At 51.3% G+C, this 24,386-nt stretch overlaps 2 protein-coding genes across 3 annotated transcripts; both read left to right on the plus strand.

Moving 5' to 3' along the window:
• Positions 1-327: 327 nt before the first annotated feature.
• SLC2A2 (solute carrier family 2 member 2) lies at positions 328-12,546 on the plus strand. 2 transcript variants are annotated; one of them, XM_084267155.1, is made up of 11 exons: positions 328-437; positions 1,061-1,156; positions 1,696-1,970; positions 2,505-2,629; positions 3,609-3,724; positions 4,633-4,795; positions 5,485-5,672; positions 6,818-6,922; positions 8,999-9,100; positions 9,968-10,171; positions 10,374-12,546. In XM_084267155.1, exons 1-11 carry the CDS (start codon positions 405-407, stop codon positions 10,563-10,565), a joined length of 1,599 nt encoding a protein of 532 aa, XP_084123281.1. In that variant the 5' UTR covers positions 328-404; the 3' UTR covers positions 10,566-12,546. The 2 variants fall into 2 exon arrangements, with proteins under 2 accessions (XP_084123281.1, XP_084123280.1); XM_084267154.1 differs by lacking the exons at positions 328-437; positions 1,061-1,156 and having other exon boundaries at positions 1,320-1,970.
• A 5,799-nt stretch (positions 12,547-18,345) lies between these two features.
• EIF5A2 (eukaryotic translation initiation factor 5A2) lies at positions 18,346-24,101 on the plus strand. The gene is made up of 5 exons (XM_084267428.1): positions 18,346-18,365; positions 18,696-18,887; positions 20,352-20,456; positions 21,897-22,028; positions 22,644-24,101. The coding sequence occupies exons 2-5, from the start codon at positions 18,723-18,725 to the stop codon at positions 22,701-22,703; spliced, it is 462 nt and encodes a 153-aa protein (XP_084123554.1). The 5' UTR covers positions 18,346-18,365; positions 18,696-18,722; the 3' UTR covers positions 22,704-24,101.
• Positions 24,102-24,386: the final 285 nt, after the last annotated feature.

Genomic DNA, 24,386 nt, shown 5'->3' on the forward strand with positions numbered 1-24,386 from the left:
TATCAAAATAGGCTGTAGCACATTCCCAAGCCCCCGGCATGTCACGTCGCAGCCCATTCAACTGAGGTGCAGCCCCAAACCGTCCCTTCAGCCAGAGCATTTGAGTTTCCCAAGTCATCTCTACACCTTCACAGTCTCCGGTCCCTTCATTTGTCACCCCAGAGACAGGGATTGGTAGTGGCTGGTCCGAGCCAAGCAGAGGCAAAGTAACACAGGGAGGCTGGAGGCTTGGGTTTCTCATTAACTCCACAGACTTGATATAGCCCCATCTCTCAGAGCACCAGCCAGTTTTGCCGAGCACTCCATCCCAGCCCTGCTCTCCCTCCTTCCCCGCCCTTCCCTCACCTTGCTCCACAGCCCAGGACAGGTGTCTGCTCCCAGGACAACAGCAGAGGAGCTGCAGGATGGACAAGAAAAGCAAAATGCAGGCAGAGAAGGTAACTATGGCTCGGCGGGATCTTTGCACTGGAGTTTCTGCGGGAGTCCAGCACTGAGCAATGGCATTTATTGCTTGCCAAGACCAAACCCAACCACACAAAAATAATTCCCCTCCCCTAATTAATCACTTTTTTTGCTCATACATACTGAGCGCGGGGGCAGAGGGGCAAGGGATTATTTTTTCTCTTTTTAAGCACTCCATCAGATTTTAATTGTGGTGGAAGGAAATAACACTGGGATCTGATGAAAAGCACATGGGTTTTTTTTGGAGCTGCTGTGCCTCAGCGGTGGGGCTGCCCCTGCTCTGGCAATGCTGCCATACGGGGCACAGCTCCGGCTCACTGCAAGCACCAGGGCAAGGATAGGCAGAGCCCTGGCACAGATGGATCTTTGTGGGGCAATGCCGCTCTGCTTTAGGGGCCTGATCCTGCCCACCACCCCCCCGGGAGCTTTCCTTCTCCTTTGGAGCCCATCAAAGTGTCCACGCTGCTCCAGCAGCATCCCTCGGCGCTGCTCTCCTGGCCAGCTGAGGAGCAGGATCCTTTGGGACAGGGATGGTGTGCAGCCTGACAGGTTTGGGGGGGAACAGCAGGGTGAGGCTGTTCTCTGCTTCCTCCTGCAGCACCTCACAGGAACGCTGGTCCTCTCCGTCTTCACTGCAGTGTTGGGCTTCTTTCAGTACGGCTACAGCCTGGGTGTCATTAATGCCCCTCAAAAGGTAAGCTGAGCCCCCCCCCCCCCCCCCCCCACAAAGCCATGCACAGTGAAGGGACAAGTGCTTCAGGGCAGGCAGGGCTGGTTTGTCCCTTACGGAAGCCCTCAGGTGGGCTCCATCCCTTCCCCAAGTGCCACCTCCCACGATACAAAGCCCCCACCGTAAGGCAATGGGGTGAAACAGATGTGAGGTCCCCCCTGCTGCCACCCCCAGTGAAAGGAGCAGGGCTCTGCACGTCACGGTGCCATCACCACTGCAATGCGGTCCCTGTGCCAGGACCGAGGGATGGCACCTCTCTGCAGATACCAAACCCGGACACTGCACTCAGCCCCCAGTCCCTGGGATAAGGGGGGATGCTCCACACCTGCCCTTGTGGTCCCGCCCCACTGGGAATCTGGGTGCTGGAGAGCTGTGGGGAGCCCAAGGCTTCACCCCTGCAGAGCTTGGGATGGAAAGTTTTTCCTGTGGCAGAAAAAAAAAAAACCAAAACAGGGGTTGGGGGTGGTGGAGCCAACAGCATTTATCCTCTTCGCCCATCACAGGTGATAGAAGCCCACTATGAGCGTGTGCTGGGCATTGTCCCCATGGACAGACCTGCCACCAATGCATCTGAGGAGGATGGCTCCATCCCTGTCCCGGGCACAGAGTCCTGGAGCAGCACGGAGGCCACACTTGGCCCCCTGCCTGACCCCAGCAAGGAAGTCACCACCTCCTCGCACATCCTCACCATGTACTGGTCCCTCTCTGTCTCCGTGTTCGCCATTGGCGGCATGATCTCCTCCTTCACCGTGGGGTGGATCGGCGACCGGCTGGGGAGGTGAGAGGACCTTATGTGCTGCGACTCGTGTGCCACAGCCCAACCCTTTCTGCATATTCCCCCCCCCCCCGCCAAAAAAAAACGTAAACCCGTTTCCTCCCTGTAGAAACACAGTTTGTGTTATTTTCACCAACTTAACCAAAAAAACCCTCCTTCAAACCTCCAAACTACTGCTCCAACCATCACAGAGGTTGGGCTTATTACAATTTTCAATTCTAAATCAGGTATTCCATTAGCAGCTTTGGACAAGCCGCTGTGGAGCAGCTTTCTGGCTTCCCCCCAACACACACTTTCTTCCCGTTGGCAAAAGGGAGAGGAGGGCATTGGCCAGTGCTTGCATGGAATGTACAACACACTTCCAACCCCTCTGCTATTCCAGCCCTGTCCGATAGCTTCCGGTGCCTACGGTCACTAACTCCCCCCTCTCCCCGTAAGCACCAATTAAGTCACTTTATTGCCCTGGCCGCGTGTGTCGCGATGGCTGCGCTGGCTGAGGGAGGCACCCGAAGCAGCTGCGCTGCTGCTGCCTTGCAGGGTGAAAGCCATGCTGGTGGTGAACGTCCTCTCCATCGCTGGGAACCTGCTCATGGGGCTGGCGAAATTCGGGCCGTCTCACATGCTCATCATCGCCGGGAGAGCAGTCACGGGGCTGTACTGCGGTAAGTCCAGGCAGGGTCACCCGGCCCTTCGCTGGGTGGTGGGTGCCGTGCTGCTCCCTGGATGCACGTAGAGTTTCTTCTGTTTTAAAAATCTTTATTTTGTTAATTTCAGAAGGAGTTTCATGGGTGGGAGTTTGTGTCTGTCTTTCTCAATCCAGGACCTTTCCCAGAAGTATTTGGGCTGGTTTCTATCATAAAATCCATTTATTTACTCACCCTAGAAAGAAGCAAGTCCTTTCCCTATATCACAGACTGGTCTGGCTTGGAAGGGACCCCAAGGATCACAGAGTTCCAACCCCCCTGCCGCAGGCAGGGCCACCAACCTCCAGGCATGATCTAGACAAGGTTGCCCAGGGCCCCATCCAACCTGGCCTTGCCCCAGGGGTGGGGCAACCACCACATCTCTGGGCAGCCTGTTCCAGCACCTCACCACTCTGTATCTCAAGGGCTGTATCTCAAGGCTCGATCTTGCTGGTGGCTGTTGTACCAGTATGTTGTTAGCCCTGCTATTTACCGGGTTCCCTGGACAACGGTGCTATCAGGCAGATAGTACTGGAGCACTGTATGTGGAGAGGATAAGACAGTAGATAAATAACATGGAATTACACTAGAATTAGTTTAGAAGGAACAGCTCATTAGCAGAGTCACTGGCATGCAAAGAAAATGCTGCGCTCCAAAAGTTCAAGGCAAGTTTTAAGAAAACTCTTGGCTCCAGGATAACTTCTGCCAGCAGACGAGCTCTGCTCCATGCTCATATTTAGGTGTTCAAGCATAAAGGCTTCCCGGATTGGGGCTCTGACTCCAGGGATATCCGGGCACTTTTGCAGCGTGTGGGTGGTTCCCAGCCAGGCACGAGGGATTGGGTGGGATGTGGGATGAAGCCCCTGGGTTCCATCCTCCTTTCCTACTCGGGAAGCAGTTTCTGCTGGTTGCCGAGCTGTGGTCTAGAAGAGGTGATGCCCATGTGTGCTCTGTGCAGGGCTCTCCTCCGGACTTGTGCCCATGTACGTCAGCGAGGTCTCTCCCACGGCCCTTCGAGGAGCTCTGGGGACGTTGCACCAGCTTGCTATCGTCACGGGTATCCTCATCAGCCAGGTAAGAAGGAAAGCACACGAGGTCAGAGAGGCTATTTCAGAGAGCAGGGATACCCTACTGATACGCTGGGGTACCACTCACCATTCCACCCCAAGACTGAAGGAAAGAGGGAGGAAATTGGCCCTGATTGTGTTAAACTCCTACCTTGAGTCAGAGGTGTCCTTAACAAAGATGAGTTCTCATAACATAAGAAGTATGTCTGCAAACAATTTCTCCCTTCCACTGTGAAGTTTCTGTGTGCACCTCCTCAGAGCCAGGCTGGATCCTGAACTTGAGATCCCTGGCACTCAGGCACTTTAAAAGGGCTTCATCGAGAAGCAGGGAGCCCAACATCTCCATCAGTGTTTCCCACCTTGGCTGCAGTCCCAGCTACGTGACACGCTGGCACATAAATATACTGAGAACCAACACATCCTGGTTAGTGGCCAAGCAGCTGGGGCAGCCTGTGCTGCACAGACCTGCATCCATGCCCTGTGCCTTCAGAGAGCTGCTATGGGGATGTGCACCCATAAAACCCCACACCCTAAAAACAAGACAGCAAGGTCTGAGGAGAAACATTCCATTAGCACGCCTGTGTTTGTGGAGCTGCTTATGGAGTGTCTCTGGCCAGGCACAGGTGTCCTGCTTGGTGGCATGTCCTAAGGAGGACAGAGTTGCCCCTGGGTGGGGAACAGGCTTGCAGAGGTTTGTCCCACAGCACAAGCCAAAGTCTCACTCATGACCTTTCACACCATCTCTCCATTCCCTCCCTGTACCTGTGCATTACAGCTACAGAGATCAAATCATCAGAGGACTCAGAACTGGCATTGGCTTCTAGTTTTCTTCCAGGTTGTCCCTTCGAATTTGGGCAATCACTGCCTTCTCTAGGGTGCAAAATAAACCACTCACACATGCCTCAATTATTCCAGATCCTCGGACTAGACTTCCTGCTGGGCAATGACGAGATGTGGCCCCTGCTCCTGGGTCTGTCCGGTGTGGCTGCCCTCCTGCAGTTCTTCCTGCTCTTACTCTGCCCCGAGAGCCCCCGATACCTTTACATCAAACTGGGGAAGGTGGAAGAAGCTAAAAAAAGTAAGACATACACACACACATACACATTCCGGGCTTGTCTGGAGTTGGTTTTGTACTATACATAGTATTAAACACAGAAGAAAAAGCCCAGCTCACATGTAACGGGGTGTAGTTACCCCGTCCCACACAGCACGTTTGCTGGCAGGATTTTGGATGCTTGCATACACTCAGTGACTGAGGCTTATTTGCTGATGTATCCCTGCGGGTGGTGTGAGCTTTAGCACATTACTCCTTTCCATCAGAGAGATCACATCTAGCAGATGCCACCCCCAAAAATCCCCATTCGATTGGATTACAACCAGGTGTAACCATGACATCTTCTGGGGCACAGCTGGTCTCTCCATCCTTGGTACTATTTGAAACTACACAGCAAATCCACAGTGCTTACTGCAACTGCTGTACATCTTCCATCTTATACCCTCCTCAGCAGGCTCCCTACGAGGAGTAAGAGCAGCAAAAGGCAGGCTGCTGCTGAGACTGGAGTGAGGAACGAGGAGCTGCCCAAGTGTAAATCAGCTCTGGACCAGAAACTATTGAGATACATTAGCATGGGACTAATGAGTGTTGCTGAAGGGAGAGGCTTGAGCGTGGTGTTGGGTTTTTTTGTTGTTTTTTCTGAGATCCTTGTCCTTACTCTACTCCTTATCCACCACTGGAAATAAAATGTCCACCTTTCTTTTTCCTTTAAGGTTTGAAAAGGCTCAGAGGAAACTGTGACCCGATGAAAGAGATTGCTGAGATGGAAAAGGAAAAGCAAGAAGCTGCTAGTGAGAAGAAAGTCTCCATAAGGCAGCTTTTCACCTCCTCCAAGTACAGGCAGGCTGTCATCGTGGCGCTGATGGTGCAGATATCTCAGCAGTTCTCAGGAATCAATGCGGTGAGTCTCCCAGAAATATCTGCCTTTAAAAAAAACCCCATGCAGAGCAGGAAAAGGCAATGCTGGCTCTGCCCAAGCCATGCAGGGGTGAAGTGAAGGCTTTCCCGTGACTGCAGTAGGCTCCCAGGCCACCACCATCAGTGCTGAAGGTGGAGCTGGGCTGGGCTGGAGGAAGGCAGGAAGGGAAGAGGGTGTGAGGGAGTTCAGCACAAAACCAGCTGGCATGATGGGTCCACGCTGAGGTCTCCTGTGGGCCTCCACCTTCGTTAGCAGTTTCATCTTTAATGACTAAATGTTCACCCCAGGAACAACAGAACCACTTATCTTCTAGCTATTTTTGGCTTAACAGCTGTTGCATCATCTTCTGGGATACCACAAATCATCGTGCGACACCCAGGAGCATAAAGCCACCTTTTCACAAATCAGATGAGACTCGATTTCTTTTGAAAGCCCAGTGGCAACTTTACAGAGGTGGAGACCTTCATCCCACCAGCTCTCCAAACCCTGAGAGCATTCCTGCATCGCAAGGCAGAGCAGCTCGCAGGGCTGCCCCATCTTCTTACAGGGCTGAGCACCCCATAGAGCCCAGCCCTGCCCAACAGCCACGGGGTCAGCCTCCCATTTACCTCCCATTTACTTCCCATTTACCTCCCACCCTTAACTTCCACCAGACAGGAATCATCTTACTCTTGGAGAGAAGGGAGAAATTTGAGCCATCTCAACATAGTGAGAATATTTTAGAGGAGTTCTAAGACCTGGTCATTTTCAGGTGCTTGTCTCCAGCTGGGTGCTGGTGATCTGGCTTTCAAGTTTGAACATGGGACTATGTAGAAGAAAACCAGTTTTAAATGTGCCAATGCAGTAGCTCAGGAGGGGAATTTCAGTGGGATTTTAATGGTTGGACTTGATGATCTTAAAGGTCTTTTCCAATCTTGTAATTCTGTGATTCTGTGATTTTTAACTCCCTCCGGGCTTCTTTGAGAGTTCCAGCTTTAATTATTGTAACAAGCCATTAGAAGTTGAAAAATTAATCATAATTAAACTACTTCACATCTCGGCAGAGCAAGCGCAACTCTGCCCTCAAGAGAACAAAACGTTCCACCAGCCCTGTTGCCTAATCCCTCACCCTCCACGTATTTTGACAGATCTTTTATTACTCCACAAACATTTTTGCGAGAGCTGGAGTTGAACAACCAGTTTATGCAACCATCGGCGTTGGAGTGGTGAACACAGTCTTCACTGTTATCTCTGTAAGTAAATATCTCTGCCCCCAACAAAACTAACAAGAGCACACAAGCTACGGTGTGATTTTGAAACACAAGTCCATGCTGGAGCTGGGATTTTCAGTTCTGTAGGGCTGACCCTGCACACCCCATGGGGAAAAAAATCATTCCCTGGGCAAGTCTGGTTCAAAAACAAGGATTCAGGTTCACATCAGATGTTAGGAAAAAGTTCTTCACTGAAAGAGTTGTGGGGATGTGGAACAGGCTACCCAGGGAGAGGCTTGAGTCATCCACCCTGGATGTGTTTAACAGACAGGTAGATGAGGAGCTCAGGGATCTGGTTTAGCATAGGACAGGAATGGTTGGACTCGATGATCTTAAAGGTCTTTTCCAACCTTGTGATTCTGTGATTCTATGATTAATTGAGCCTTCAAGCACAGCCTGCTGCTATCAAACAGCGCTGCGAAACGTCTTGAGAGTGAAAACCACGTCACCGTGGTCAGGGAAGCTCTGGTAGTTCGGCATTTCTCCTCAAAATAGAAGCTGCCTTTGAGACTGTGGGTCTCAAAGCTTTGAGCTCTGTGGGTCCTGTTCCCCCCAGAGCCACCAGCAGCTCCCAGTCTCCCTCTGACCTGTTATCTGCGGAGTTGTTTTGTGTGTGTACATAGCACCTGCATGGGTGATATCCAAAGGCTATTCTGCAGCAATAAAAGTAATCTCACACCTATCCTCACCCTATCTGTGCCAATAAAAGGCTGGTTCCTCTCCCTTTGTCTCTCTCATGAGAGTATTAACACGTTTCCTATCAGCAGGCAATTATTCTTTTAATGCAGCCATCGATACAGGAAGATGAGGAAATGCCAAGCCCGTTTCCCTCTAGAGAGACTTAGGGAGAGAAGGACTGTTGCCCACCACCAAGCAGGACTAGCTGCAGGGTAGAAACGCATAGCTCTAAGAGATCTTCACCCAGTGCCCATGAGATAAGAGGTTTTGGGGTGAATCTCCTGAAGATTAAGCCCATGGCAGGTCCTGTAGGGAGGAAGAAGGTGATGTTTGCTGGGAAGTGAGGCACGGAGGCAGGCAGCTGGAAGAAGTCTTTCCCCAGCAGTTCCATCTCCACCCCGTACTTGCAGCCCAAGGCATTTGTCCTTTGCTTCTTTTGGCCATGAGCACTTAAAAATTACCTGTGGTTGTCAATAAATGACAAACCCCTGATCACAAGGCAGAAGCGCTGCCGGCCGGGTGGACCTTGGCAAAGGGAAAGGAGAGCGCGGGGCCTGGCCCTCTGCAACTTCACGGGTTAGCAGGATGAACTACCTCCAGCAGAAGGGATGGAAGCATGAATCACCCGCTGTAAGGGCAGGAGAGGCTGCACTGAGGGCCAAGGGTGTCCTCTGGAGCAGAGGGGAAGGAGCAGGCGGCCTCAGGGCATGGCATCTTAGGGCAGCCAGGCGCTCTGTCCTCTGCAGTTACCTACATCTCCCTGTTAGTTAGGTGGCTGGTGCAGACTTAGGTGTCAAAAGTTGGGTGAGATGGCTGGAGTCCACTGAGAGAAGCTGAGGAGGAGCAAGCTAAGCTTTGTGGCTACCAGGGAAGCAAAAAGTGCCTGGGAGAAATGAAAGGAAAAATCCTGACCCCACCTGCTACGCAACTATCCCTGCCCTAGCACAGGCAAGGTACAGCAGCCCATGATGTGTCCTGAATCATGCTACGTTTTGAAGGCTGCTACCAAACTAATGCAGACCTGGTAGTTTATTCCCCCTGAAACAACAACAACAACAAAGAAAATTTAAAAAAAGAGAAAAAACCCTGCATAGTCAGCAATATAGTGGTGGGAAGTCCTGAGAGCTTGGAAATGCATGGTCCCTGAGTATATGTGGTTTACCTTGCCCTTGGCAGGGTGGCTGCTCTGTCTGGCAGCCGAACAGCCAGCAACAGTGTTCCTGACACCTGGAAATCAGCATGGAAATCCCTACAATGAGAGTTAGAAGAGCAGAAGTGCAGTGTGGCAGTGGTAACAGGCTTCTCATTGCAAACAGACTTGACTGCCTCTCCTGACAGCAGCAGTGATGGAGTCTGAGCTGTTGTGCTGTGTTTCTACAGGTCTTTCTGGTGGAGAAGACGGGCAGGCGGTCCCTATTCCTGGCTGGTTTGATGGGCATGTTAATAAGTGCTGTGGCCATGACAGTTGGACTTGTGCTCCTGGTAAGGATTTCTCCCCATTTTGTCTCCCTGGTTTGAAAACAAGAGAAGACAACCCAGCTTGAAAAGGGAATGTTTTGCATTTTCACATGCAAGAAGTTGAGAAAACGTTTGTCCTTAGAAGGGAGAGCTCTAAGTAGTTACAGGTGGAGCCATCTCTGGTTACAGTAGTGCCTGAGGATGCTGTGCTCTTTTCTTTGGCCCTTGAGATACCCCAGTACTTCTAGAAAGGATGTGTGTCCCCTCCCTGAGACTGCTGACAAACTCAGCTCCTCACACAGCGACTGCAGTTCCCACAGCACAATCCTATGCCTGCTAAGAAAGCCCAGTTTGCCCCATGTGCAAACAGTGTGCCCTAAACCCTCAACCTGCATCTCCTTGGCTTGGTGCAGGGATGCTAGAGCAGCATGTTGTCATAAAAAAGGGACAAATTATTCCTTCTGATGCCCAGGAGAGGGGTCAGGCTGTGAGACATGGGGCAGCACAGACAGAGGATAGAGACAGCCCCCATCAAAGCCAGCCTAGACCACTGCTCCAAGCCACTGTCAAGATGTAAAACCAAATAAGGGGTGTCCTCCTTTCCTGAACAACCTGGTTATTAAAAATGACACCATTTTGCCTCTTCCTGGCCATGCTACAGGCAAGGAGAGGGCTCGAAGGTACAGCTGAGCTGTGAACTGTGAGCTCCAACATCCCTCTGCACGCCACAATGCCGACACCACACAAGAGTTTAGAGCTTTAATTATTCATGTCCAGTCCTCACTTGCCTGAATAGAAAGAAATTTCTGAAAAAGAAGCCCAATTAAAGTAATTAGTGATAATTAATGGAGGCTGTGTTGGGATTGTAACACCAAGCACACCCTCTTGCAGAGCCAGTTTGCCTGGATGAGCTATGTCAGCATGATCGCGATCTTCCTCTTCGTCATCTTCTTTGAAGTGGGGCCTGGGCCCATTCCCTGGTTTATTGTAGCCGAACTGTTCAGCCAAGGCCCAAGGCCTGCGGCCATCGCTGTCGCTGGCTTCTGCAACTGGACCTGCAACTTCATCGTGGGAATGTGTTTCCAGTACATAGCGGTAAGAAATCCCCCTGAAACAAATACATGACTGACACCACCCCGCTGCTGGGCTCCTGTTCAAGCCCAGTGGGATGTGGACGCGCCTCCCAGATCTCCATCTCCAAGCCTCACGGGGCGCCTCAGCCAGCTGGGGTAGGAAGGAGGCCCTACCCCTGCGGTGCTGCTGGTGGTGACCCCTCTTCTTGCTTCCCCCGCTGCAGGACCTGTGTGGATCGTACGTGTTCGTGATCTTTGCAGCTCTGCTTCTAGTCTTCTTTCTGTTTGCGTACTTCAAAGTCCCGGAGACGAAAGGAAAGTCCTTTGAGGAGATCGCAGCCGTGTTCCGCCGCAAGAAGCTCCCGGCCAAAGCCATGACCGAGCTGGAAGACCTGCGAGGCAGCGAGGAGGCATAGACATGTCCACGCACCCAGAAAGGAGGGATTGAGCATGGACCTCTTGAGGCACCACGGGAAGAATGTTGGGAAAAAGTCTCTGTTCAAGAACACCTTGCAGCTGGCAGACCAGGAGGACCCTGATAGATGGCTTCTGGCTGCTGTGGCTCACACCTCTGAGCTGCAGATGCTAACCTGGCGTTTTACTCTGAAATAGTCAGTACAACTGGGCTGGGGAAAGGACGGGAGGAATCTGTTACATATCTCTGTGCCCACTGGAAGAGCCCAGTGGGACGATGATCTTGCTAATCGACAAAGCATTGCACTGAGCGGGGTCATCATGCAGCTGGAATGAAGGAAAGAGGTGATGCTGTAGCCTCGTGTTTTCTTTGTCCCCTCCCTCTGCTGAGTGGTCTGATGCCTTGAGAAACCAACTGCCCATGCAGCTGTGCCACCAGTGCACAGAACTGGTCACCCGAGGCACCAAACAGACTGAGCAAAGTCCCCTCACTCTTTCCTGCACAGAGGAAGGTGGATCCCACCTCAATTGGTCAGGACACCCCTCGCTTGCTTTGCTAGCCATGCATTAGAGAAATGTTTCCCATGCTTATCAGAAATGGTTTTGTGTGCATTTTTTTGTTTGTTTTGTGTTGTTTCAGCTAGACTACTTACCTCCTCCCTCCTCCCTGGAAGCCTTTCCCCTCTCCTTTATATCCCTGCTGCAGCACAAGACACAGCACAGCATTGACCACACAACAACCCCGGGCACTCCCAGCCCCCCAGACTTGAGTCCTGCTGCCATTTCTCCCACGCTGTGATCACCACCAGGTCACCTTCTCTCGCTGCTCCTCCTTCCCACCACCCTCTGTGTCTGCTTTCCTTTCCTTTTGTACAAAGCTCAGACCATGGGCTGCAGCTCCAGCCGAGGCCTAGGGCTGCCTGTACCCTAACAACTGCTGATTACCCAACAGGGAAATGGTTATTGCAGCATTAACTGGACGGTGTCCCACTGACCCTCGCTCAGCACCACTTATGGTTTGTCTGTCTGTGTGTGCTTCAGCCACGACAGCATTTGAGCAAGCAGCTGCAGTGTTTCTCCAACCTTGCTTCTGCTCCTTTTGCTTCTTTACGAGGTACTGCTATGTGACAACATCAAACTGCACTGATTTTTCTTCCTTTTTAAGGAAAATGTTGGAATTGTAAAAACCTGCTCTCCATTTGCTTGGCAATTTTAAGATGTGCATGTTCCTTGTTGTGGTAACAGGCTACTTTCTAGGAACTTTCCCAGGATAGAAACCCGTTATTTATTTAGACATGGAACACCGGCATTGCTCGGTCACTGTGAGCTCATCACAACTGCCAGTGCAGCATTGACTTGAAGGTAACAGAGGATGAAACACAATGACCAGCCCAAGAACAGATGGACCAAGGAGTATCGTAGGCTGCTGCTGGGGGTTTGGTTTTAGGGAAGGTTCATGGTCCTTTCCATGTGCCTGAGATTCTTTCCTGTGTAGGCTTAAGAACCTAAAGCAAATTCTGGTCCCTTTCAAGTGGCTGGAGGTACAGCCACAAAGTCCCCTGGGACATGCCTCTGGCCCTGCTCATGTACTGAGATGGCACCAAAGGCTTTCCCGGAGTAATAGCTGGGATTTAACTAGAGAAGAACGGGGTCAATGCTGTCACGTGCTACAGCAGAGCGGTGCTGGGGCCTGACATGGGGTGTGCAGGGCATGTGGGAGCCAGGGCCCAGGCTGCGGGGCACAGAGAGCAGCAGAGCTGGGGGGCAGACTCCGGGCTGAACCATCAGTCTGTGTGCTGCAAACAGGTCTCCCCAGGCAGGCTCAGAAGCTCTGTGTGGTGTCTGTGCAGCTCGTTAAATATTATAATGGACTGATTGTAAAAAAAAAAAAGTCGTAAAAAAAAAAAAGAGGTGGGTTCTGTTTTTCAGCAATGGTATCTATGTCTGTTACACAGGGTGACAATAAACAACATCTGCAAGATGTGCTGGCTTCTGCTGTTGGTTTGTTGGCTTGTTTCCCTCTGTGGATCCCAGACGTATGTCCAGCTCTAGGTGGGAGGTATTTTCCTGGCAGGGCACGTTGGCTCCCTAGGTGGCAAGTGCTGTGCAAGCCCTCAGCTAAATGCCTTTGAAGTGCATGGTCTGGAGGTGAGATGATGGGGCTGGGAGGCAGCATTCCAGGGGGATGGGCAGCCCAGGAGCTGTTGGGAGCTGGCTCTGCATTAGGATGAACCTTCACTGGAGGTGTGACAGCTTCTGACCCAGCTATCCCTGCTGTAAAGCATACCTCTGCTTGCACAGACACTGGTGCAGCTTAAAACTTGGTGCTGGGGTCTCCCTAGGCACAATGGGGAGGAGGAGCATCTGGGGAGAGGTGGGGTTCAAAGTAGATTTGCCTCTGCTCTGGGGGCAGAGCTAGGCCAGGTTCCCTCCAGAAACGGGAGGCAGGGTGGCAGGGAGGGTGCTGGCACCAGGGTCCTGAATGTGCCCACTCGGTCGTTGTGAGCCGGCCTGTCCCCACAAACAGAAGGGCTCCAGCTATAGCCACGGGAGGGTCATAGGTGGTTTAACATGAGACAGGCTGTTCAAAACCACTCCACCAAACTTGTGCTGAGCTTTGTCCTAATGCCTGAGGAGCATCAGTCAGTGAAGCTGTCAGTACCTGAGCAGTGAGGGGGTATTTATTTAGCAACACTGAGCAGCATCTTTGTTTTCATGTGTGTCACCAAGTGAAGGATAACTGCAAGCCGCCAATAACTGATCAGATTACTGTAACGTGGCAGACACGTTAGTTTGACAGAGCCCACAACACCAACATCAGAACTTCCCGGAAGATCTGCCTGGGGGTTCAGAGGCACTTAAGTAAAAATTACTCTGTAAAACCACTTGTGAGCTGAAAGCCCTGTGAACACCTCATCAGGCTTTCTCACCTTGTGCCATCCCACCCCCCTGTGAAGCTTTTGGTATAGTAAAGACCATGTTGCCTGAAGCAGGAGTCACTGAGTCGGCAGACTTCACATGCCAGTGGTTATTCTTCCCTGGTTCGCTGCCAGCACGCTGTGAATTCTGTGGGCTACCAAGACGCACGCCGAGCTTCAGACCATGCTTCCTCACAGCAGCTGCTGCCTATGTGGGAAGTCACTGTTCCTCCAGTCTGGGACCCCACACCGGGGACCCTCTCTGACTCTCTCAGGCCGCAGCTGGACAACACACCTCTGCACATTTTCCTATTATCATTTCATTAATTTATTTTTATCTTCCCCTGGAGATGATGCCTTCCTCATCCCAGGGTGTTTCAAATCAATTCCACTAATTGGTGCCGTGGGGCAGGCTGCAGCCTGGGACAGAAAGTGCGGAGCTGGGTGCTGCTGAGGGCTACAGCAACCCCTGTCCTCAGCAGGACTGGGGTGGAAGGACCCAGCTGATAGGCAGGGCTGAACTATGACAAGTGCACTTTTACCATGTACGATGATGCAGGAAGGGGTCACACAAGTTGGTTAAATCTGCAGATGTATGTTTACTTTTGTCTTGTCACATCAGGCTGGTAATTAGCGCTGTACACTTTATCTTGCTACATGCAGGTTCCAGTTAAAACCTGTTCTTGAGACACAGCTTGTTGAATCATTGTTTTTATCTCTCGGCGTTACAGTTTTACTAAGTTGCTAATCATTAAGAATATTTAGAAGACCTAGTTATACTTATTAGCCAAATGGTCGTTGCACTTTAGTTAACATGCATAATATGTTCCCACATGTGGCTGGCTAATAATGCAATATAATTAATAATCCCTGAGAAAGCATCTTGTCAGCAAGAGCTTCGGCAGTGTTTTCCTAATGTGCTGAGATGACAGCCATTAAGACTTTTCTGTTGTGTCAGATAAATGGCTAACGATATCTAGTTTCCCCACTCTCCAGGCATAATTTTACAATTAGTTTGACTTCCCTAATCCAATAAACTCGGGACATTTGGCCCCATTAACACTTTCCACACTAATTTATCACAGATTTTTTCTGCCTGGGTTCAACTTGTTTTTCATCGCTGAGGAGCACTACCCTCCATCTCCTGAGTCAAACAGCTGATGAAGATAAAGCTAGCCCAAGTATGACATACGCAGGGACCAAGCCTCTGAGGTAGGATGAATCTTCTGGGGTGGTCAACATCCTTATCTTTCGCTGAAATACAGGAGTGGAGGACATCAGGTCCGGATCCAGCCCTGCATGTAAGCATGAGATTTAAGTTAAGGTGCTCAAGTGCTTCACTGAATCCTGAAGCAACACTGGTAAATTTTACCCAGAGGCACAGCCTGAGCAGCCACGCTGCAGGAATCTCCTCCCCGGCAGCGTGGCGCTAAACCCTGGCTGTAGATCAGCAGTCCTTACATTTTACAGGCTGTAGGTGTAACTGCACACCCGAGGCTTGGGCAGTGCGCCCCCACACCCCCCGAATTCTGTTCAGGCTCCTAGTGCCATTGCAGTCTCAGGAGGAGGGAATAGCCAGAGTTACTCTGAGCTTTCCCTCTTCCTAGCAGGAGTTAGAGGTTCCTACTAGCTCCATGTCCCTTGCATTCTCACCCTCTGCCTTCCAGCGTGTGCCCAGGGTAATTCCCTGGGTAATTCAGGCAGCGTGGCTGGCTGTGCAGACCTTTGTCCAGCTGGGCTGTTGTGGGGCTGCTGAAGAGGTACAGGTGACCATGTAGAGGCAGTATTGTGGTAGGATTCAAGCATCCTGGTGCATGCAGTCCCTAATAACTGTAGGAACCATCCGGCATCCCAGAACCCTCTTCTCAAGACGGATGCAAACGCAAGATGAGTCACTGGCATTGCAGTCACTCTTCGCAGGAAGCTGAAGGTGAACGAACAGCAGGAGTAAAGCAGTGCCTGGAGCAGAGTGGGGTGCCTAGAGCAAGGTCACTGCAGAAGCTCTTTAATCTGGTCCATGCACAGGGAGGTGCATGGTTCATACACAGAGAGGTTGTATGTAGGAGCTGAAGGTCTGCTGAGCATGGCACTGCCCTGTGGAGGTGGGATCGTCAGTCCTCAGGCTCTCTCACATCCTCCTGCTCGAGGCTGTGCCTAGATGCCAGCGTGAACCCTCACCCCAACAGTCAGGACACACCAGTGGGATCCCAGGTAAGACAGCTCAGCAGTTGAAACAGGGTTATTTACACTGCTTTGCTCATGACCTGTTACTTCTAATCTTGTGACCTGAACCAGGTCCTGCTGGGTGAGCCCCCCTCCTTTCCTCTGGTGTTCACGCTCTGAAGCTGGCCCTCGCTCAGCTAGGCTGCAGGGCTCTCCTCCAGCACCTTCCTCTGTCCTCTGGGCACGCAGGCCACCACCCTTGGATGTCACAGGACATTGCTGCCATCCTTGATGGTCCCCAGAGAAGATGTTGCACAGAAGGCAGCGACGCACCAGGCAAGTAGCTGGAGCAAGGAGGCAGCATAAGGCAAACAGCACCCACTGCTTAGACTGGTGTAAACACCTCCTCCAGCATTCTGGTGGGTTTACTGGAAACAAGGTGGGATGTTTACCCCAGTGCTGCCTGAAATGCATTCTCTGGAGGCTAGGCTTTAATGGGGTGCTTTAGGGTGTCACACAGGCATTTCTCCAGAATGTAACCAACAACAGATACAACTCACTCACTTAAACCTTCCAAAAGTTTTACCTCTCAGATCATTCCTGCAATGCAATTCATACAAAGACAGGTAGGGGAACCAAAACTTGATAACACCCCAAGTCTACTCAGAAGAAAAGGTGTGTGCATGTGACCCAGCTGTGTAGCTGCAACACACTACACAGACATACACAAAAGGGAATAGATTTAAACATGAAAGGCCAGGGTATTTACAAATACGCTTTGAAATTGAATTGCTATTGTTGTATAGAAAAGTGGGATAATCACATTAGTACTATCAAGAAACACATTTTAGAAAATAAATGTCGAGGCAGACAAAGGAACAATGCCTGCAAGCAATGACTGATGGAGCCAATTTCCAATTTTTTTTATTGCATCTCTGATAAAAGCTGCCTTGGAATATTTGCTTTGTGTCTCACAAATAAATATCATCTACATCTTGTGCTTCAGGAAAAAGACTTGATTTAGCACTGGTCTCTCAAGTCATCCAAAATGAATCGTGAATTGTGGAAAATCAACCAAATTTATAATCTGGTACTTGAGAAAAGAATTTATCATCGGCGCCTAGCCCCAGGCTGCCCTGGGTTTGACTCAGAACAGTTGATAGCTGTCTCACAAAGTATTTTACTGCAAGAAAAAAGCCCCAGAGCCTGTGCAACTAGTCACACATTTGCAGGTAGACAAACACATACTACACACGTAAAAACACTTAACAGAATGCCCCAGCCTCTGCTTATCAACCAAAGCAGGAGAAAAATGGGCAGTTCCCCAGGGTAAGCGGTATAATCTCCAGAGTAGGTTGAGCAAGGCAGCATCCACCATAAGCTGGGTGACGGAAGAGAGCCACCCTCTCGATCTGCTGGTTCATTAAGAAAAGGGCTCCACGGTAATGAAAGCCAAACCTCTCTCTGTGGGTACAGTTTGTAGTGGGGTCTGTGTAACCAAGGACAGGACCACAGGCAAACATCACACTGATTAACGTGAATTAAAGATCCCTCACAAGCTGTTTAAAACGTGGTTTTAAAATCAGCTCCTGTAACACTGCCGTTAGAAGAGAGATGACAAACTCAGTGTCTTGGGGTAGGATGCACCTGAGCCGATGGCAGAGGCCATCTCTGCCTGAGCCGCCACACACACCTCTGCGTGCCTGTGGTTTGGTCTGTCTGAGGGTGACATCAAGTGACCCACATGGCGGTGGCTGGGCCCCATCTGCCCTCAGCTTCTGTCGAGTTCAAGCAGGTAAAAGCGCTACGGCACTGACACGGGGGTTTCAGCAACAACAGCCATTTGGCTTTGTTTTCCTGGGCATCCCTCTGGCCGTGGGCACTGCCACACACCTCTCCTCAGCGTGGGGGCTGATGCCGGAGGCTACCTGCTGGTAAGGGGAAGAGGAGCCAGCCAAGCCCCACGCCCATGAATATGGTTTCACTCTGGCTGCTCGGCAGCTCTTTCGGCTGATCACCGCATCCTTGCTTATGGCTATTGGGAAAGGGGGGGCATGAGGTGGACAGGGTAACTTTGTGTTACATTTGGACAGGGTAGCTGTGAAAACCACCCCTCGCGAGGGAGCTTCACCCCGCCAGGGGCTGGAAACACCCATTCCCGGCCCATTTTGCCTCAAGCCCCGCTCTGCGCCCGGGAACCTCCCCGCCGCCCTTCGGGGGGAGCGGCCGGCTGCTCGCCGCAGAGCCAAGATGGCGGCGGGGGGGAGACGGGGGGGGGCTGAGGAGTGGGTGGGGGCGCGGGAGGAGGAGCGCGGCGCCGCCTGGCGGCCGAGGGTGGGCCGGGGTCTCGGTTGCCTCGATAGCGATGGCGCCGGCGCCGCGCGACTGGCGCGAGGGCGCCATGAGCCCAACCGCGTTCCGTAGGCGCCGGCGAGGGGCGGGGCGAAGGCGCGGGGCGGGCGAAGGCGGGAAGCGGCGCCCCCCTCCCCTCCCGTCCCTTCCTCCCTGACACGTGGTTGGGCGGTGGGGGGGAACGCGGGCCAATGAGCGAGGCGACTGGCGGAAGCGGGGGGGCGGGACTGGGCGGGCCGCGGCGCGCGCGCTCCCCACCGCCCCTTCCCGCCGCCCGCCGCAGTGGTCGGGCGCGTGTGCGCGGCGCCGTGCCCCCGCCTCGCCCCGCCCCGCCCCGGCCCTCCCGGCCTCCCCGACCGTCCTCGCAAGGTAAGAGGGGGCCGCGGCGCCGCCGCCCGGGGACGGTGGCTGCCTGAACTAGGGCGCCCAGGGGACGCGGGAGCGAGGGTGAGGGGGAGCGCAGCCCAGCCCTGGGACGGGCGCTCGCCGGCGGGGGGAGGGGGAAGGCTGCGGGCCTCGGCACGTGGCGCAGCGCGCGGCGGCTCCCCGCCCGCCGGACACGTGTGCGGAGCGCTGCGGGCCGGCCGCCCCTGCCCGGGTTTCCCGGCCCGGCCTCCCCTGCTCGGGTTTCCCTGCCCGGGTGCCGCCCGGCCCTCGCCGCCGCCGGAGCTCCGGGCCCACGCTTTCGTTTCCCCGCAGCCCCCGCCGCTAGCCCCCCCCAGCGCCATGGCCGACGAGCTCGACTTCACCACGGGCGATGCCGGCGCCTCCTTCACCTACCCCATCCAGTGCTCGGCGCTGCGGAAGAACGGCTTCGTGGTGCTCAAGGGCCGCCCCTGCAAGATCGTGGAGATGTCCACCTCCAAGACCGGCAAGCACGGCCACGCCAAGGTGAGCGGCGCCCCCCCCGCCCCCCCCCCAGGCTCCCCCCCTTCCCGGGCGGGCCCGGCGAGCCCTAGGCTGCCGCTTGGGCCGCGGCGTGTGCTCCCGCGGCTCCCGGCCCGCCGAGCGGCATCGCGGTCGGTCTCGCTGCGTGCTGGCCGGGAGGGATGGAGGGTGTAGCGTTGCGTTTGGCTGAGCCTGCCGTGTCCTGCCTTTGCTTTCCTCCGGCCTCCCGTCGGCCCACAGTCAGCTCAGGGGCTTCCACTAACGCGAGGGGCTGGGGGGTGCAGGGTGTGTGCGTGTAGGGGGGGGGGGGGGGTGGGTTGGGCTTTTTTTTCCTCCTGAGTTGTTAAAAGGCTTTAATGCCGATAGTGATCGAACCTGTTTCAGTAGTGGGGGCAGAGTAAGTTCTGGAAGGGGGTTGATGAGGTCACTAGGGCGTGGTTGGATTGTGCCATCACTACCCACCCGAGCACGCTAGCAGACTTTCGCTATCGCAGCGCCCGACTCCAGCGCTTACCAGAAGTGCCCGCGCTCTGTTACGTAAGCCAGAGGAGCTCAGCAGACCCCCGTTACCTCTCTGGGCCCGCTCTGGCCCTGTTTTGCCGGCTTGCCTCAGGACTTCTTTCCTTTTCTCAGCACAGAGTGAGGCGTGCCTTCCCCTCCTGCGTCCCGGCAGGGACGTTCTTCGGCCGCTGCCTGAGGCTGCAGTCCTGCTGCCTAAGCAGTTGGCTGGTGCAGCTGTCCAGAGCTTGGACCAAGGCTAGGCTCCCCTTTATTCATTCAGCAGCACTTGGGGGTGGGTATGATACTGTTTAGGGACAGGCATGGACTAATTAAGAGTTTTAATGATGATCAGTGTGTGATGCATGTGGGTGAGTAAAGTATTTAAGGGTTTGTCATAGCTAGAGTATACCAAACCCTTGCCAGGTGGTTTTTTCCCTTTCTTCCTTCCTTCTTTTTTTTAATGGCTTGTTTTATTAGGCAGATCAAATTTACTTTAATACAGAAACAGCTGTGAGAGTAAAAGGACCTGAGAAGAGCAGGCTATGAGCACATAATGCAGTGGACAGCTGCTGCTAGCACAAAGGGAGGTGGGAGCCTCTTTCATCTCTGTGCCTGACCACCTTTTCTTCTTAGCCTCCACGTTGTCACCAACACTGTTGTGTTTCTCAGAACAGCTAGAACTCCAAGTAAACTTTGTCTTAACAGCCACATACTCAGGGCTCTAGCTTGTTGCTGCAGAACTACAGAAGGCTGTGGAAGATAACAGTGGCAGAACTTTGTCGTGTCATGTTTCTGTGCTGTGAGTGTGTGAGACCTCTCAGCACTTGGGCTGCTTTTGTACTGCAGACAGAGGGTCTAGGCAGGATCAGGTGTTACACATGATCTCTTAGAAAAGTCAGTGGAACCAGCAATGGCAGCTTGTTTCTCCAGGACCCACAGTAACGTGGTATTTCTCTTTTCTTGTAGGTCCACCTGGTTGGTATTGACATCTTCACTGGTAAAAAATACGAAGATATTTGCCCATCAACTCATAACATGGATGTTCCAAACATCAAGAGGAACGATTACCAGGTGAGTTCATAGTCACTGTATTTTCTCACACTTTAAGAGGATTTGTACTGCTAATACCACACGTAAAGTCTCTTCATCCCAAAACCTGCCTCAGAAGTAATGGAACTTGCCTGTCTAGACATGACACTGCTGAACTTGTAGCGTTCACTGAACTAGGACTGTTGGAGCTCGCTGATGGAGAGCTCTTTCCTGCACTCACTGCCTCATGTTACAGTAGCAGTCTTTAGAAATGACAAGGAATGGCATTTTAGCATGACTGTTTTTTCTAGCTCGTGCAATAGGGTGATACTGGCATCTTTTAGACTTGGGAGAGAAGTTATCCCTGCTGCAACTTGTTATTTGTTAAAGGATAATTTAGACCTCACTTCAAGTAAATCTGAATAAAGTGTGTATTGTCATTTATCACTTCACCCTTACCTAGGGTGGATGATTCAACAAGACAGACTTAAACAGCATCCAATGCCAACCCTGACAGGTGCTTTCTGCTTCTTGTGTGGGAGCTGGCTTTAGTTGACCTTAAATAATTTCAGTCCTCTTGAGCTCTGCTCCAAAATGGAGGGAGCTTGGCAGCATGTGTAACTTCTGTAATGCCTTCTGTGGCATGGACAGTGAGCTCTGAAAAGCAGCTCAGCTCAGGTGTGAGTTGTAACCTGTCAGTTATCTTCCCACTGGGAAGTAGTTCTGCTGAGGAACTGACACATCCATGTCAGTTGGAAAACTGCCCTCACTTGACGAAGCCCAAGTTCAGTGTTGGCACTTCAGGGCGGCTGCTGCTGTTGGAATCAAGTGTGACTGGCCTGTCTTAGGCTTCAGACCTTCCAAGAGATTCTGGTGGTCTTTCCTTTGTGTTCATGGTCCTTACTGCTATTGAAATTCTTGCTGTTTATCAGACTTACTAGGGCTGCCCTTTGGGTTTTCTGTTACATGTTCCAAAGTCCCTAACCTCCTCTACTAAAATAGCTGTTCCCCTTAACTAAAAGCTTGAGCTAAGCTGAAAGCAGCATTATAGAGGTGGCCCAGAGCTTGGTTTATGTTCCTTATTCATTAGCTTTTAATGTAAATGATAGGATATAATTGTACAAATGAAGGTACAGAAGTGCATGGTTCAACTGTTATGTCAGCTTTGTAAAAGCAATGCTGTTCAGTGAACACAGTTCCAGTTAGTGTTTCTAATTCACAGGTCTTTGCAGTGCCCCACACACAAGGGGCAAGTACCAGGATGGGTCTGGCAGCTCTTACTAGTAGACTGGCTTTTGCCACAGTTCCCCCAACTCTCAGCCCTCTAAACTTGTTAAACATTTCCTTAAATTAGGTTCTTAACCATTAGAAATGCTAAAGAATAAATGTAACAGAGTTCACTGTGCCTTCTGCTTATCTTGAGCTCCTGCCTGCTAGTGACTACTGATGCTGGACTTCCTAAACATGAGCTTCTCTTCACAGCTGATAGGTATTCAGGATGGGTACCTCTCCCTGCTGACAGAAAGTGGTGAAGTTCGTGAGGACCTAAAGTTGCCAGAAGGGGATCTTGGCAAAGAAATAGAAGGAAAATTCAATGCCAATGAAGATGTGCAGGTAAGTATAGAATGCAGATGAGAACAGCTGTACACTTGATTATACAGTGAAGAAGTCTTACTCTGGTACTGAGCATTTGTATCTCTCTGAAGGGTGGGTTAGACACGTGGCAGTTGCTCCTTTCTGAGATGCAGAAGGACTTTTCAGCTGGAGCACTCGGCACTGAAGCCCAGCTCCGTTGTCAGTGAGGGGGTATGGGAGACTCTAAATGTCTGTCTGGACCACATGGTGTGGACTGGGGCTTCCAGGCTTTCTGAATCAGGACCAAGCGTGGAGCTTTGTGGTGTAGCCTGTGTGGTCTCGTTTGCTGCACTAGCAGACAGTGTGCAGGCAGCTCTGCAGCCTGTGCCGGGCCGCACCAGTTCCCAGCTCGGCTCTATCACGGGAGCTTGTTTGTCGTCCTCAAGCTGCCAGCCGAGCCACCATGGCAGGGAGAAGGCAGGAGAAGGCAGCAGAAGGGCAGATCAGTGGGAGGGGCAGATACTGTGGGGATTCTAATGAGTGACCAGCTTCAGCTTCCATTTTTTCTTTCTCCTGAAGAAGTATGGGCTAGATATTCCAGGAGTGTTTCCTCTGGCATGGGCTGGAGCTCACCTCTCTTGTCTTTTCTTGCAGATATCTGTCATAAGTGCAATGAATGAAGAATGTGCTGTAGCCATAAAGCCTTGCAAGTAAAGAGGATCGCCAGGCTCAGGCACCTGCTCAGGTCTGGACAAACCACGGATCTATAAATTTGGTTCTTGTTGTCACCAAAGCTCTGGCCTTCACAAGCAACCTCATTTCTTTTTTGAATTGTTACAAAGCAGTGCTGGATTCTGGATTAGTGTTGCAGGCTAACTGGCAGTTTTCAAAATCACTGAGATTTTAATTCCTTAATTGTAACTATTTTAACATTCCTGTGGGTTTCAGCTATGGATCTAAGAAACCAATCAGGTGTTACTAGTGGATATATTTTTATTTGCTTGAGCAAAACAGTGTTTGTCTGTATGAACAGACAAAATACAGTATTCAGGGGCTTTTAGATAAGCTGGTAGGTATCTAGGATTATAAAGTGACCTAGAGCACAAATAGTATTTTTCTTGACATCTTTAGGTAGAACTGACAGTAAAATTAGCTTCTCTTTTTTTAATTTTTTTTTTAAAGCTTAAGTATTTTGTGGATTGGGACTCTTGCAGAACTGTAGGTGCCAATCTCAACTTTTAGACCAAGAAACTCAAGTGATCAAAAATGCCAGCTGGCTTGACCAAGCCCCAGTGGCCATGTGCAACTTAACTGTATTACCTCTGTATTCTTCTTTGCCAACTTGTTGGCTTCTAGTAATGATCAAATGGTGTCAAAGCCTACCTGTGGTTTGGGCAGGCAGTTGGAATATTGGGTAGATAAAGACATAGATAGGTCAAGGGGGCACAAAGGTGAGAATGGATGTTAAAGCTATAGACTTTCACTCGAGGCCTTTGTCAGACTTGAAAAATAAAATAGAAAAAATACAGTTCAATTGCTTTCCTTTATTGTATTTATCTTAAACTATAAAAGGGTGACAAACTCCATGGGAATCTGTTGCAGTGCTTCCAGCTTTAGGTTTTAATCTTCAGGTTCAGACCATATTTTTGTAGCACAGGGACCACATGTTTTTCAAAAAGTAGAACAAACTGTAGCATTGAGCCTAAACTAAATGCATGTGATTCTTTTTAAAATAAAACAAAAACCATTGTATTTTCAAAACATAGACTTGACAGAACATACTGGACAACCATGGCTTAACTATAAAATAAACTGCTGCATAGTTATGAAAGCAAGCTCCTCTCCAAGGGAGTTCTGAGTCATGCATGCATGCAGCTAACTAGTTAATAGCTTAACAGGCAAACACAAGGCTTCACAGAACTAGTCATGGAAGGATAACTTAAGTAGCCTACTCCTGATTAAGGTGTTCAGCTTGAATTCTAAAACTTGGTGACTTTTCATGAGTGGAGAAACATCCTTATCCTGTGGCTCAGACCTCTCTTAAATTGTTTCATGAACTTGCCTTAAGCCTCAGTGGTGGTTGGCTGATGGAGGACAGCTTGAAAACACACGTGCTGCCCTGGACAGGGCGCCCAGCTCACACTCTGGTGGCAGTGAGAGTCAGCCTTCCCACTGCTGTTAACTGCTAAAAACATTCTCAGCTTGTAGTATGTACTCTGTAATCCCCAAAGGACTCTTGGCAGCTGTCCTGAACTGCCCTTGTACCTACTGTGGTGGGGCTCAGCAGATCCTGGAGGCCTCATGTAGATGGCAAAGCCACGTGTTGTCCATGAGAGCAGTACAGTGAAGGTGAAGACAGCAATAAATAGACTCTGGTCATAAAGCACAGTTGCCTGG

This window comes from Gallinula chloropus, assembly GCF_964237585.1.
Source record: "Gallinula chloropus genome assembly, chromosome: 8".
Classification (NCBI taxonomy): Eukaryota; Metazoa; Chordata; class Aves; order Gruiformes; family Rallidae; genus Gallinula; species Gallinula chloropus.

Excerpts from the sequence above, each read along its gene's own strand:
- SLC2A2 (XM_084267154.1), top strand. The coding sequence starts at position 1,507 with ATGCTCCACACCTGCCCTTGTGGTCCCGCCCCACTGGGAATCTGGGTG. Across the intron at positions 2,630-3,608 it reads AGTCACGGGGCTGTACTGCG|GGCTCTCCTCCGGACTTGTG; the intron begins GTAAGTCCAGGC and ends TGCTCTGTGCAG. Across the intron at positions 3,725-4,632 it reads CGGGTATCCTCATCAGCCAG|ATCCTCGGACTAGACTTCCT; the intron begins GTAAGAAGGAAA and ends CAATTATTCCAG.
- EIF5A2 (XM_084267428.1), top strand. The coding sequence starts at position 18,723 with ATGGCCGACGAGCTCGACTTCACCACGGGCGATGCCGGCGCCTCCTTC. Across the intron at positions 20,457-21,896 it reads TCAAGAGGAACGATTACCAG|CTGATAGGTATTCAGGATGG; the intron begins GTGAGTTCATAG and ends TTCTCTTCACAG. Across the intron at positions 22,029-22,643 it reads ATGCCAATGAAGATGTGCAG|ATATCTGTCATAAGTGCAAT; the intron begins GTAAGTATAGAA and ends CTTTTCTTGCAG.